Source organism: Camellia sinensis, chromosome 15 (assembly GCF_055761805.1).
Source record: "Camellia sinensis isolate YWXY chromosome 15, ASM5576180v1, whole genome shotgun sequence".
Lineage (NCBI taxonomy): Eukaryota > Viridiplantae > Streptophyta > Magnoliopsida > Ericales > Theaceae > Camellia > Camellia sinensis.
In genome coordinates this window covers 122598734-122614871 of record NC_138975.1, presented here as the reverse complement: position 1 = coordinate 122614871, position 16138 = coordinate 122598734, and the positions used below count along the sequence as shown (strand labels likewise).

At 38.6% G+C, this 16138-nt stretch overlaps 1 protein-coding gene across 1 annotated transcript; it reads left to right on the top strand.

The window, feature by feature from the left end:
- Nucleotides 1–8998: 8998 nt before the first annotated feature.
- On the top strand, nucleotides 8999–10140 carry LOC114260234 (uncharacterized). The gene is made up of 3 exons (XM_082908539.1): nucleotides 8999–9217; nucleotides 9299–9521; nucleotides 9737–10140. The coding sequence occupies exons 1-3, from the start codon at nucleotides 8999–9001 to the stop codon at nucleotides 10138–10140; spliced, it is 846 nt and encodes a 281-aa protein (XP_082764665.1).
- Nucleotides 10141–16138: the final 5998 nt, after the last annotated feature.

Here is a 16138-nt window from a genome sequence, read left to right as displayed (position 1 = left end):
ACTGTACATGTCTCTATCAGCGGCCTTTAGGATCTTGATTAGAGAGGGAAATTTGAAACCCTTAGAGCCGCGACCACTGCCAGATAGACTTCCTTCCTCCCATGATCCGACCAAGTACTGTGCCTTTCATCAGTAACTCGGCCATGTCACTGATGGTTGTTTCCGTCTTCGCCACGAAATACAAGATCTGATTGACAATAAGGTCATCATCGCACCAACTCAACAAAGTCTATCGTCATTGGATCAGTGAACCTGGGGGATAATGCGGTGCGATCGGGGGATGAACCACCTGCGGGTGGCGCTCAGTTTACTTCAGATGTGGCGTTTGACACGCACAGTTTTGAGCAATGTGCGAACACTAGTTTTGGTACTTTCTGACTTGGGTATTGGGTCAGTCTTGTTGTGTTGTTTTGAGTCTGTTTTGAGTCAGTCTTTTTGTTTCAGGTCTGTCTTGTTGTATCGAGTCAGTCCTGTTTTGTTAAGAGTCGGGTGATTCTGGGGGTGTTACCTCAGACATCACTATCTTGTTTTGCGTTTGTTTTTTTTGCTTTCTTTGGAGTCTGTTTCGGCCGAGGAGCCAGTTACACCAACAGATCTGAATGAAACAGCAGTGATTTTTGCACCCTTGTGTTTGCTTCTGCCATGTGCCAGTTATGCCAGAAATTCTAAATAAGATGGCAGTATTCGACTAGAAGCTGTGTCTTTTCTGTGCCTTGAAGTCATTGTAATGGCCTAAGTTTTTCAAAACTTTTTTTTCGAAACATTATGATAAAAACGAAGGGGAAGGAATTCCTCAGGTTTTGCAAAACTTGATCAATTGAGAGAAAGAGAGGCATGCTAAGCTTTTAATGATCGAGATCATGCTTGTTAATATGAGTACTGAGAAGGATCCTGGCTTGATCCAGATTGGTCCCACACTGTCTTCAGCGCGAGTGACTAGTCGCCCTCTTAAAAGATTTGAAAAAAAAAAATGTTTTGCGCGATCCTGCGAAGACCTGTGTGGAATCGCTCTTGAGATTGTGCAGCCTAGGATCGCTCTCAGCCTCGAGACTCGACCTCTCATTTTCAAACCTTGAACTTGGATTCAGAAGGTTCAACGATCAACTACGATGTGAGGCCTGTGTGGCCAGATTTGAAGCAGCCCTCGAACAAGAGGCCAGGAAAGTCAGATAAAAAAGATCAGAAGATCAGAATGAGCTTGCAAAGCTGGAACGGAAGTACCCCTCGAACTAGGGGCAAAGATATCATACACGATCAAAGAGCTGAAGATGAGTCCTCTTGCAAATCAGCAGCCATTCTCCTGGATTCAGATGATTTCAGGATCTCAAAACCATTTGGTATGGACCAAGCTACACTTTTACCCTTGAGAGGCTCGCTGGGCCGAAAACCCGGAAGGGCGACCCAGGCAAAAGTTAGAGCAAGAAAAAGAAAAAGAAAAAAAGAACAAAAAAAAAGAAGGAGAAAAATGCAAAAGAAAATGGAATGAAGAAAATGCAAAAAACAAAAAAATTAAAAAGAATTGAAAAGAATTGAAAAGAAAAGAAAAACAAAGCTCGCAAGGTTGAAAACCCGTGACGGGCGCCTTGGCAAAAGTTAGAGCCTAAAAAAAGAGAGGTTAATACCCGAGTGTACCTTAACCCTGAACTACGTAAGGCTTGATTCCCATGTTTGGGATACGTAGGCAACTTCATTCTGAAGTCCAGCCGTAAAATACTTCAAATTCAACTTGTGTCCATGTGATGGTTCTAGTCATCTTTGTCTTTTCTGTATCCGGGAGTTCGGTTGCAATCATCGCTCTGAGGACTGATTACAATGCGCTACGGTGCCATTCAGACAAGGGGCAACTTTCCGTTGCCATTCAATGCGCTGCGGTGCCGTGCAAACAAGGGGCAACTTTCCGTTGCCGTGCAGCTCTCTTCGAGCAAGGGGGCAATTTTCCTCCAAATCTGAGGTTGTGCGTCTCAAGAATAGGTTCCGTGCTTGTTAAGCATTGGCCGTTTGCAAAAACAATTTTTGAGAATTTTTACTGAGGTTGACTGATCCCTCAAAAATTATTCCATCTTTTCCAAAACTGGACCATTTCTTGGACCCAAAAAAAGGAAAATTTTCAGTGCTCATAGCCTGACTTGCATGATTTCAAATCAAAAATCGAACAAGTGTGTTAATCTAACTCTCATATTGGTCAAAAATTGTTTTCGTAGAAAACCAAAAAAGATGGTCAAAATGATGAACTAGGGGCACAGTTGAGTCAGGTGTTTTGTCTTTCCCCCGTCATCAACTACCCGCTAAGAAGGGCACCCGACCTGCCAAGAAGGGCACAACTGAAGTCAACAACAAAGGGCTAAAAGCTCTCTCATCCTCCAAGCAACGAGGAATCAAGTCTAGTACGAAGCACGAACTGGGATGGGGCGAGATATTCCACTCTCTCATCTGGACAGATCTAACCATGTCCAAACTCCCCAGCAGGGCATCATCAACCGATGTTAGCTGCAGATTTGCTACACACCCAGTTGTAGCACAACCCCTCTGTGGGAGAAACTTACTGTTGTGAACAAGAGTCTGGTAAAATACTAGGGGCAAGAGCCCACAATATCCAGCTTATCCATCAACCACCCAGGGGAGGGATGAAAAACGAGAGATTAAAGAATAGAGAGAAGTGCGCTGAGAGAAAAAGTGAGAAAAGGGTTTTGAGAGAAAAACCGAGCTTGAGAGCGGAGTGATGTGATAATCACAAATAAGAAAGGGTGGGAATAATACCCGGTGAAACAGGCTCCCTGTGCACGTCTGTGTGTCGTGTTTTTTGTTTTGTTTGTCTCGATTCTTGCTTTGAGTCGTTCCGAGCGTGTCTCGACGTGTTTAGGTTGTTTACCTTTTGTTTTCCGTTGTTGAGTCTTTCTCGCTGTGTTCAGTCGTAGGCTCAATACCTGGTCGAAAACTCATCTCTCAATTTCAAAAATAAATCGTTTTGTGCTCAGAGTGTTGTGCCATCCTTCACGTTTGTGCAAAACAAGATTCTTTTTTCCATAAAACTGCAGGGTCCACCCCCGATAAGTGTGAACGGTGAAACCAGGACCTATCTGAAGCTATGATGGTTCCAGACTGCAAAGCAAAAACAAAAGAGCGAAAATCGAAGTATCTGAGTTTGTGTCAACTTCAGAAAATTCCGTGATTGTACTCCGGACGTACCTCTTCGGGCCTTGTCAATGCTCCGAAATATGAGTGTACCTCTACCTCAGGTGCAAGATCAATCCTGCTTCAAGGTTATACACTCTTCCACTTACATTGTTATGCACCCACTTCACTTGCATTGTAATGCATTATACCTATCAAGTTTCTTCCTCAGTCATGCACGATATTGTATGCACGGTTCATTCAAAGAAGTTCCGTTTTAAGGTCATTCACTTTTGTGTATCAATCACACACACTCACTTTAGTGTATCAATCACACTTCATTTGCCTTAGTGTATCAATCACACTTTACTCGCTTTGAGTATCTATCACCCACATTCTCATTTAGTGTATCAATCGCACTCTCTTCACTCAGTGTATCAATCACACTTCATTGATTTAGTATATCAATCATACTTCGTTCACACTATGCATCTATCACACTTTGTGTTCACTTTTAGTGTATCAATCACACTCTATTCACATAGTGCATCAATCACACTTTGTGTTCATTTTCAGTATATCAATCATACTTCGTTCACACTGTGCATCTATCACACTTTGTGTTCACTTTTAGTGTATCAATCACACTCTGTTCACATAGTGCATCTATCACACTTTGTGTTCATTTTCAGTATATCAATCATACTTTGTTCACACTGTGCATCTATCACACTTTGTGTTCGCTTTTAGTGTATCAATCACACTCTGTTCACATAGTGCATCTATCACACTTTGTGTTCCCTTTTAGTATATCTATCATACTTGCTCACTAAGTGCATCTATCACACTTCGTGTTCGCTTTCAGTATATCTATCATACTTGTTCACTAGGTGCATCTACCACGCTTTGTGTTCACCTTTAGTGTATCCATCACACTACGCTTACCTAGTGTATCCATCACACTCTCTTCACTTTTGTGTATCTATCACGCATGTTTGTCCACTTAGTATATCTATCACACTTCGTTCACTTTTGTGTATCTAACGCAAATGTTCGTGAGAATTGCATAATTCTCTTACATCCTTTCTGCATGAGATGTAGTTTGGTTCATGTCTACTTGCTGGCATAGCATTCGCTTAAAATGTTGCATTTATTTTGCATATTTGCTTCATCACAGCTACATTCGCGCTATTTTGCGCACCTCACTTGTACTTGTTAGTACATTGCATTGTTTTGAGTGCAAACCGTCTTCTCGTAGCGTATAAGTCCAATTATCAAAGTCTTCCTACATATCATTTGCATCCTGCCCCTGAACTACGCTGGTTTGATTCCTTGCAAAGGGATACGTAGGCAGCCTGTGGGCACAACCATTTATTTATCGGTATTTTGTTTGTTTGTCCAAGTCTTCGGCCTTGTCAAAAATGTCGTCTCTGGGCTTTGACATTCACTCCCGTCATTGTTATGACTTTTGAGTTCTGTCAAAGAGGGGCAACTGTAGACACCCCATTTTTGACCGCCCTTAAGACTTGGGCACCACTGATGTTTTGCTTGGCGGAGAAAGGTGTGCAGGGAAAATGTTCAGTTTCTTCGGCAAGGAGAGAGGCAAATCCTTCAAAACACTTTGTTTAGGGGTTTGGAGTTAAAGAAGAGAGGAAAGGAGAGGAGAAAACTAGTTTGGGAAAAGTTCGGCATGAATCCGGGTAGAAGCGAGTTGAGAAGCCCTCGCTGAATCGGGCTTATCTATCTGTACACTTGGAGTTTAGCTATGAGGCCACCACCGTCGGAAAGCTTACTTCCGGGGATTCATTTTGCACTCACGAATCTCTTAAAGCCACGTCCGGGTGGGGGAGATATGATCAGCTGAAGTTGGGGATCATCCCGGTTGGATCGAATCTGCGCGGCTTCACCAAAATGGGCATAACTTTTTCCACAGGAGGAATGTTAATGTAAGGTTTGCGCCATTGGAAAGCTAACTTCCGGGGCTTCAATTTGGATACCAACCGGCCGTTTTTGACCTTACAGGCCATCCACCGGCACTATATTTATCCGACCGGCAATTTATTGTGCCGACCGGCCAGTAAAAGTAGCCGACCGACCAATTTTGCTAGCCGACGACCTTCTGGAGCATTCTGCAGATTGAGTGGATTCCAACTGTGCCAGCTGGAGTGCACAGATTCGATCCCCCGTGCACATGTGTGGTTGTTTTGCACCTTGTGAGTCTTTGAACCCCTTAACCTTCTAGAAGCTTGAACCCTTTGGCCAAGCTTTTTGGAGAAGCTTGGCCAGCTATTTTAGCTTCCTCTAGAAGCCTTGCACCCCCCTTGAACCCCTTTGACCCTTTCCCTTTACTTAGCTTGTAAGTTAAGTGCTTCCCTTGCCTTATATAAGCACCATTCCTCTCCCTTTGTCTAGGTTGGATTTTTGGAACAAAAAACCAGAGATATATAGATATATCTGATATATACATACATATATCCCTTCATCTCTCACTATATCTCTCCCATTCAACCATCAAACACCCTTGTTCTTGGGCCATTTCTTCATCAACTCATAGCACAAGGCATCCAATGCCCATTCCAGCAGCTTGAGGCTGTTCTCCAGAGCTTAGGAGCACCTAAACTTGGTCCAAGAGGTGCTGGTTCATTGGTCTACAAAGGTGAGTCATCTTCTTCCCTTTTCTAGCCTATTCTTGCATCATATCTAAGCCATAGTTTCTTGCATCTTTGGGGTCCGACCCAAACTGTAACTCATCATATTTTGAGGTCCTCTTCATGTTTTATTGAGGACCTCTTGCTGTTTGAGGACAGTAGCTTGCACTTGCTTCAATATCCTCCTTGAATGCCATAATCTTGCATAGAATTTTTGGCTTGCGTGTGATCTGTTTTAGAGCCTGATGTAAACTGAAAATAGGCTTATTTTGAGCCCCTCTTCAACATTGAAGAAGGGCTCAACACTGTTTGGGACCTCCATGTTATACTTGCCTTTATATCCTCTCTTTGGTCCCCATTTTTGCATGCTTTGGCAGCCTATCATGCTTCTGTTTTTGGCCTTTTTACAGTTATGTAAATATGCTTATTTTTGGTCCCTCTTCAATGTTGTAGAATGGAATTTTTCAGTTTGGGCTTTGTATCTACCACTTGCCTTTTTGGCCACCTTTTGGCCCTTTTTCTTGCACAAAAGCTTAGCCATACCTATGTTTGCTTTTAGGGTTTTTACAGTTCTGTAAAGTGGCTTATTTTTGACCCCTCTTAAATGTTGTTGAAGGGCCCTAACCTATTCGGGGTCAGCAGCTGTGAGTTGCTTCATAATCTCATGTTTAGGGCCGTTTTTGTATGCCATTTTAGCCCTATCTTTGCTTGCTGTTTGGCCATGTCATAAACTGTAAAAATGCTTGTCTCAGAGCTTTCTTGCTTCTGCCTTCATGCTCCATGTCCATATTGTGCATGCTTTGTACAGCTGTAAGCCATTTCGGGTGCCAAAAGTCCATGTTTCGGGACTATTCCATGCATCGGGTGTGTTTTCGCCTCATTTCGGGGCTGTTTTCCCCCACATTTCAGTTCTGAAATCCCATTGGCATGTTTGCATATCATTTTCCATGCCATTACATTGCATATGCCATTGCCTCGGTTTGCGTGCCCGTGTGCACGCATTTTGAGGCACTTCATTTTCATCCATTGGGCTCTTATGTGGGTGTGGCTGAGGCTCTCTCATGTTACTATAAGTCCATGTTGCATTCTATATGCCATTTTAGACATTGCATTGCATATGCCATTGCCTCAGTTTGCGTGCCCGTGTGCACGCATTTCGAGGCACGTCGTTTTCATCTTATGGCCGCTGATGTGGGTGCGGCTGAGGTCCACTCACATTGGTGTAAGTCCATCTTGCATTGTGTATGCCATGTTTCAATACGTTGTGCATGTTATGTTGTTAGCATTGTGTGTGCCATGTAGTTATATTGCATGTTTGTATGTTTGCTTGCATGCTTAGGTCGCACGTGCATTGCTGTGCATTGCCTCGCCTCTTGACCAACCATGATTGAGGTCGGGTCCCTTGTATGTTTTGTGTGCATTGCATTTGACATTGAAATGCATACTTGACTCTTTGGCCATCATGCATCGAAATGCGTGATTGGTGGCCCGAGGGTCGAGGGCCATGTTCCCTTGAGTCCATTACATGATAGGGAGTGTGTCCATTCATACATGTGCCTGAAATCCTATGCCATATGCTGTCTATTCTCTGTTGCTGTCAAAACTATCTTCTGCAGGGAGCTTCTGCCGACCGGCAGAATTTAGTGCCGACCGGCACTTTTTGAAATGCCGATGACCCAATAAACAGCCGATAGAAGTTATGAACTGCCGGTGGGAATTTCCCCTAGCCGGTGGTGCTCTACAGCATGCAAGGAACCTGTCCTGGAGTTTTGGCAATTTTCAGAGAGACAGGGCAGTATAAACAGAGGCGGCAGTGTTATGGTACGGGCTTTCCGGGTGAGACGGATCCGAGCATGCATCACTCACGCATCCCAAGGCAGGGCTGCGGCCACCTTCTTGCTGCATTTATTTTGTTAATTAATTAAGGGTTTGTAATAATTAATTAGCTAGGATAGTCGATTTATCATTCGGACTGTATTATTCTTTTGGTCCCTCCGAGCGAGGGCAAACTTGTAATAAGTGTGGGTGCGTGTGTGCATGTCTTCCAACCCCCACTTCTTTCTCCCTTTTTATTTACCCGCTTATGATGGTAGACTAGGGCATATTTAAATTAGCATAACAGTATGATAGCATGCGTGCATCCATCCATCTGTCTTACATGCACCGGGCTCGGCACATCATGCTAACTGCACTTGTATTTCAATTCCAAGTTGAGAACTTGTTAGTTGCAGCATTTCACATGCCATCTTTTGGATAGCCGAGCCTGTTTAGATTGCATCTTTGCATGTGTTGCATTAGCCATTTTTAACATGAACTAGGATCATGCATATGATTACTGACTAGTTTCTGTTTTGGCTCGGAGTACTAGGTAAGCTTTTATGCTTTTGCATATCGCATACGTGTGAATGCTGCCATGATAGCATGATTACCATGAGGCTAGCTGCTTATGTGATATAACTGCTTGAATGCCTGTGGATGGAGGTTGAATTACCTAAATTGGAATAATGCATTAAAACTGTGAGTTTTAAGCCCACTAGATAGTGGCAAAATCATCTTCTCTAAAAGCCTACTTGAGGGTGGCAAAATCTGTATTTTAGCCTACTTGCGAGCAAACCATTTTCAAAACAAACATGAAATGTTTTGTTCCAATTTGGGCGATTTGGTCTATACTTGTTTGCTGCGCGCATAACATAGTAATTCTAGGCTAACAACCGGATTAAGAACACATAAAGTTTTCAAAAACGGATATCACGGTTAGTAGAGGCCGGTCTTCGGACCGGGCGAAAGGGGGTGCTCATAGCTGACCTTCCCCGATCGTACCCAAGCTCCCGAGCCGAGACAACTCCGGTGATGACGGACATGTGGCCTTCGGCACCGAGTCAGGGTTTCCTAAATTTCCTCATTTTAAAAATATTTAGGTGGCGACTCTATATCTGGCAAAGCAGTCCATGTTTGGCACTACTTTTTCAAAAATCTGTTTCTCAAAATGATTTGCCAGATTTGAACTCTTTGGTTCAGATTAAGAACCGCGACAACAAAAATCGCGAGTCCGAACTGTAGTAGCGAAGGACCCCTCCGCGGGCGCGTCTACAGTAGGATAGAAATTTGAAGGTGGAATTGTTGAATTTCATAATGCATTGTTGAAGTTTTCTATTGAGTGTAGATTTTAGTTTGTATTTGTTAAGAATGATAGAGTCCATGTTATCGCACAATGTTTGTTTAGAAAGACAAAAGGTTGTATGTGGAATGATCATGGTAGAGTGGAAAATAATAATCGATTCTTTTATATAAGGAAGCTCAACAATGTCCACACATATGGTGCTGAAGTATGTACAATGAATCATTCTCGTATGAGGTTTGATTTAGTTGCTGATTTGATTGTTAAATGTGTTCGTGATAATCCATTGACACGTCCAATTTATGTTGTTTGGGATTTTAAGTTGGGGTATGGGCTGAGAGTTAGTTATCGTTAAGCTTGGTTAGGGGTAGAGAAAGCAAAGGGTGATATTTTTGGAGACTACTTAATGTCATTTGACTAGTTAAGATGGTATGTTGATGTTGCAAAGAGTTGCAATCCAGGGAGTTGCATTGAGTTTGAGTGTGGCGATGATACTAAACGGTTTAAAAGATTATTTGTGGCTTTTCATGGTCGCATTAGTGGATTTGATTATTGTCAACCTCTCTTGTTCCTTGATGGCACATTTGTGAAGAGAAGATTTAGAAGAAATTTACTTGTTGCTACAGGAAAAGATGGAAATCAAGGTACGCAAGAAATTTTTTTCTTTATTCTGAAATTAAGAAAGTTCTCAGTTTAGAAATATGATTGAATGTTTTAAATTTTTATAATATTGTTGTTGTATATGCATTTTTTATTTTTACGGTTATTCATTTTAGTGTTTGATATTTTGAATGTTAAAGTGTTACCATTTTCTAAGAATAATAGAATATTCTCATTTTTTTATGTTTTGTACATGTAGGGTTCTTTCCTGTTTGTTTTGTAATTGTTGGCTCGAAGAATCAAGACAACTGGCATTGGTTTTTGGAATATTTGTGTACAATTGTTTCACCAAGAGAAAATATTACATTTGTGTCAGATCGTAACCTTGGATTAGTTGAAGTTTTGCCAAAGGTTTTCCCAATGACTTTCCATGCTTATTGTTTATATTATTTGAAGATGACCTTGAGGCATCATTTGCGTGGAATATTTCATGGATTGAGAGAAAAGCTGATCACTTTGTTTGGGAAATGTGCATATGCTCCAACAGAAGAAACATTTCATCAATGTTTGGGTGAGTTAAAGACTGAAGGTGGGTCAAGAGTTGAAAAGGCTTTAGATGATATACCATATGATCATTGGAGTAATGCATATTTTCAAGGGTAACGCTTCGGAGGGATGTGGTCGAATGTAACTAAATCTTTCAATTCATTGATACAAGAGGAACGTCATTTGCCTATCACAAAGTTGATTGATAGTGTAAGAATTAAGTTGACGAGATGAATTGCTAAGAGGAGAGAGCTTGTTAATAAATGGAATGGTGTGATATGCCCCAAAATGGAGTCCAAGTTGCATGATGCTTTTAATACTTCGAGGCCATGGATTGTTAGTTCATCTGTGAATGATGTCTATGAGGTGCATTCACATCCATCTGTTTCAGTTGACATTAGTAGACAAATTTGTTCTTGTGGCGAGTGGCAGCTGAAAGGGGTTCCATGTGCACATGCAGTTGGTGCTATACAAAAGAGTGGACATGATTTGAGTTTATTTGCTGATCAATACTTCTATGTTCAAAGTTATCGAGAGTCCTATTCTTTTCCATATATCATGTTCCATCAATTTGGAAACCAAATTGTAATGTTGATGGTGATAGTGATGTTGTTCTTCTTCCTTTGTCTAGGAAGCAACCTAGAACGCCAAATGAGAAGAGGATTCGTTCCAATGGTGAGAAAGTAAAACAAGTTACTTGTGGTAGATATGGGAAGGTTGGCAATCACAATAAGAAATCGTGTAAGGAGGCTTTGTGATTTTTTGTAGCTTCTTTGTGATTGTAAAAATTTCATATTCATAAATTTCTTGAAGTAGCAGTTTGTAATGTTGAGAGTTGAGTAATAATTTTCTATGTTTTGAATAAAGTGACATTGAATTGAAACTGAAAATATTCTTAGTTTCGAATTTTAGTTTTGAGATTGTTTGTGATAATATTGTTTGGTTGGCTTTGTGTTTGTTTTTAATGTGAATTATTTGTTTGGTTGGCTTTGTAAATAAACTTGACTGTTGAATGCTTGTTTTGAAAATTATGTGAATATTGTATAAAAAGTGAACATATTCTCAATTTAAGTTTTTAGTTTAAGATAGTTGATTTTTTTATAATAATGTGAGGCTTATGTTATGAATTGGAACAAGTTATAAATGTGATTAATTGAATGAATGTGAAATAACAATGTAAACAGATGTGATCAATGCTATGTTTTGAATAAAGTAACAGTGGACTAAAAGTGAAAATATTCTCTGCTTTGAATTTTAGTTTTTCAAATTGTGATAATATTGCGAGGCAACAAATAAATTGTTGTTATAATATTTGTTGTTTTGAATATTGAGTGAACAATGTATAAAACTAGAAATATTCTCAATTTTAAGTTTTTAATTTCAAAATAAGTGATTGTGAAAATATTGTGAGGCAACAAAGCATTGCATAAAAACTAAAAATATAAACAAAAACATCAACAAAGTACTAATTGTGATATAGTAAAGTCTTGTGTACAAAGTCCATTGAAACCATTATTTTCACATGTAACACTATTTTCACTTTTCCCATATAATAGTGTGAGGAACAAGATAACAAAAACTGAAAATATGAACAAAAACATCAAGAAAGCGCTGATGCATATATCTTTGAGAGTATGACAAAATATTCCATTACACATTATAGAAATTGTAATATGTTTGTGAGGCAATATGCTTGCAACTATCAACAAAAACATTAGTCATTGTATCTGAGTGTGACAAAAAAAGAGTTCATTGAGTTACACATAAAAAAAGATTTCATTGAATGTTGCAATCTTGAGTCTACTTGACTCTAATTGATCTTTGTGGATCACTGAGGAACTCATGTACTATGTCTATTCTCAGTCTTGTGGATGCGCCTGGTGGTAATGTGTTTGGAATTGGTTGATGCCTTATGTATTGTCTTATGATGTAGCAAACAATAATTCCACAATCAGCCCTATAGAAATCATTTTTGACACAATTAGGGAAACAACAAAATTTTTTTAAAGATATATTAAAATTTGTTAGTCAGAATAAGCATAACATACGTCATTTCTTCTTGTTGAGGGCTGTCTTTGATTGATTCAATCTTTACATCAGGATTCCATGTTTTTTCTGCTCGACAAAGTGCATCTTTCATGTATTCATTGATGCTTTTTGCTGTAAAAAACATCAATATAAAGTATGTAACGATTTACATCTGATTATAGTAATGTAAACTGAAATTTTTCTTACCAACTAATATGCAATGTTGTAGTGCTTGTCCTTTCCTTTTTTTAGTCTCAAAGAGTTGAAATGTTTCCAAGTCTCCAAGTGTTTGTCAATAACAAGTAATGTCCAATGATTGGAATTGTAGATGGGGATATGGATGTATCTACATGTGAGGGATTCTTGCAAAGTATTTTTCAAAATCTTTTTCCTTTTTTTGAAGTTTCCTTCTTCAACATTGGTTGGTTTTTACAAAAATATGAGAATATTCACAGTAATGGTATGAAACTCAATATTCAAATCTTGATCAAAAGGAAGAAAACATGACTAACTACGATTTGTCACTCAATTTGATTCGAAATTTGAGTATATTCCCAGCAATAATACCAAATACTCAAAATTTGAGAACATTCACAGCAACGATAACAAACACAAAAATCAACTTTGAAACCAAAATCGAAAGGAAGATAACGTATAGCATTGACGCATGCACATTTATTTCTTACCCAATATAGACTTGACAGTACAAAAGACTTGCCATTGTGCTCTACTCCATCTCTAGAATTCTGTGCTTGTGGCTCTCTTTCAAAAATCTCAGCATACGCATCAATTGTCTATGAAATTGGAACACAAAAGTCATGTTAATAAATTAATGAGAAGTTTCTCAATGTTAAAAAATTACAAATTTTATATGTGCATAGCTAGATATGTCGTTCCCTTTTACGAAGCTCTTGATATCATTAATAAACACACAATTGTCATATTTACTACCAAACCATATACAAGCACTACAAAACAATAAAAAATGTGTTAATAATTAATTCAAAATATTTTTAGAAAATAGAGTTATTTCTCAATTTCATTTCATATTTTGTACTATATGAAAAATTGCAAGATTTATGTAAGATTATACCTTGATTCTGATTGTTTTTCTTTCCAAAGAATTTGTAGTTTATATTTATCTTCAGGAGGTAGCAATTGAGTGACAACATATTTATTAGAAATTGTTTCATCTTTGTGTTCCTTCTCTTTCTCAACTTTAACTTTCTTGCCTCCATACTCGTAATCTGATATCTCAGTAGTCTTCCTTGCTTTAGCTTTGAAATACATAATCATGGAATTTTGTAGATTTGTTTGTCTTGATTCTGTCAAATCATCAGCTTTTATTACACAAACTTGTTGGATTAAGTCATGGACCTCTTTCTCCACTAACTAATTTTGCAACTAAGAATTTTGATCTTTTTGTGTATCATGTTCATCCTTTGCATTTGTCTCACAATCTTTTGTTGCAAAAGTTGGTTGCATTATCTCATCGACCTCTTTCTGAAGGAGTTCTTCATCTACCACTTCAGAATTTTCATGGACCTCTTTCTGCACCACTTGAGAATTTTCATCTTTTATTGTATGACTTTCATTTTTGGCATCCGTCCTAGAATTCTTTATTGTACAAACTTCTTGGGTCATCTCATGGACCTCTTTTCCAACCAATTGGTTATGCAATTGAGAATTTTCATTTTTCAATTATTGTATTTGTGCTATGAGTAGCCTGTTATCCTCTTTAAGTTTGTTTATGTAGGTGGTCTTCACTGTGTTGTCAAGTTGCAAATTTTTGTTCTCAGTTTGAAGTTTCTCAAGTGTTTGTTGACAAATGTGTTCTTCTCCCTCAGGTGCATCATTGATTATAATGTTGCACAAGCCAACAAAATCTTCATTTGTGTCTTGTTGATTGACATCCCATTCATCTCTCATGTGGTTGGTAGTTTCTGTGCTTCCAGAATTTTGTTATTTCTTATTTGCTGGCTTTTGTCCGTGGTGGCATTCTTCAACATCTTAAACATCTTCTTCTTCTTATTGTTCTTCTTCTTCTTCTTCTTCTTCTTCTTCTTCTTCTTCAGTATCTTTTTCTTCTTCTTCTTCTTCTTCAGTATTTTCAGCATCTTCTTTTTCTTCTTCTTCAATATTGTCAGCTTGTTCTTTTTCTTTTTGTTCAGCATCTTTTTCTTTTTCCTCTTTGTCACAACCCAAACCCACCCCTATAGGTTTAGCATCGTAACCGGCCAGTAATCCTTGGATTACCAAAGGCCTCTAAATAGAATAACACATAATCAAGCGGCTGCGGAAGCAAATATACAAAATACAACGTCCATCGAGCTGTGCAGACATACATGGGACAATATAATTTTAAACTTCATAAGCATACTCATGACATCACATAGGTACAGTAATTATGCGTCACCCCATACACAGATAACCAAAAACAACTGTTCAGTAAGAAAAGGAAACAACGTGTTCAGCGTTCAAAAGGACATGGCCATACGACTTGACTTGGTCAGGAACCTCCTCGGGAGGCGCAAAGGGGTGGCTAACAAAACGGAATCCTAGGCCATCAACTCTGGCCTTGATCACGTGCTTAGTCACTTACATACATAATATAAATAATGAGCGGAAGCCCAGTGAATAATAACAGAGTAAGGGGTTTTAATGAATGACATCTATACCAGATTCAGAAATCATAATTCAGATTCATAAACAGATTCATGTTCTTGTTCAAATCATATACAGTAATCAGAGTCCGTGCTTAATCATACGTGGTACATCCATTAGCGCTAACAGAACAGAGACAGAATAAATGCAGAACATATGGTTGTTATGAGTAACCAGTTCCATAAAGGAACCTTCGGATCCAGGTAACAGAGAATAGATATGTTGAGCCCCATGATGGAGCCTCCGGTACGGGTAACAGAGTGTAGACATAATGGAACCTCCGATACTGGGTAACAGCTAATAGATATCACATGATGCTAAGGATGCCACAAATACATTATCAGAAATTGGACAATCATTCATTGTACATAACATATCATTTTAGAAATCAGATCTTAATTCATCATACAGAAGATAAATAAAGTTGAATATAGTTTTACTAAGTTATTACTCACAGATAGCTTCACATGCAGACAGATAGAGTAGACTAATCAAACGATTTATGGCACGTGACCTATGTTACCCAATTGAGCTTTAATTAGTCAAAATCTTGAATGATTCACCAAATCTCCTAGCAATGGCCTTCTCTACCTCAAGTTGATCCCAAGTTCTTAGCCTCTCATCCTCTCTCACATTTTTCCCTCTTGCAGTCTCAAAGAAACTCAGAAAATGTGGCTCGAGTGATGTGAATGGGCCACATATAGGCTTCGATTAAGAAATTCTTTAATTAGGCTTGATTGAGCATTAATTACTCTAATTTGATCATTTCGAATCGAATTTCAATTAAACCTACCACAAAATTCTATAAATTCTAATTAACACATAATTCAAGTCAATTTCTGAATCGGATGTAGATAAAGCCCTCAATTTGCAAACCGAAATAAAAACATGAACAAATCTTTCCTACGTTAAACAAATATAAACACAAATACTACAACACACATGTAATTAATTCAGAATTTGATCTTAATATCTTATTAAACATATGAAATCATGGATTAACATTAATCATGGGTTGGGGTTGTTACACTCTTCTTCATTTTCTTCTTCTTCTTCAGTGTCATCATGTTCTTCATCATTTTCCTCAATTAATTGAGCCCTAGTTACTTGTAGGTTAACATACAATAGATATTAGTTTTTGGAATAATTGAAGTTTAGGTAACTAAAAAGTTTCTCAGTAATAATTCAGTGTATAAAAATAGGGAATTTTCCCAACTTGAATTGAAATTCAAATGGGATGAGGATGTGTTATGTCTTGTTGTCAGTTCATGTAGTGATACGACTTTCATGCATTTATGTAATTTGATGAGATTCCACTTGATCACCCTTGGGCATGCTTCACTAACTTCAGGGTGGATGATCAGTGTGTGCTCACACAACCAATACTACAAACCAAATGTAAAGAATTTTTGTCATTTGAATA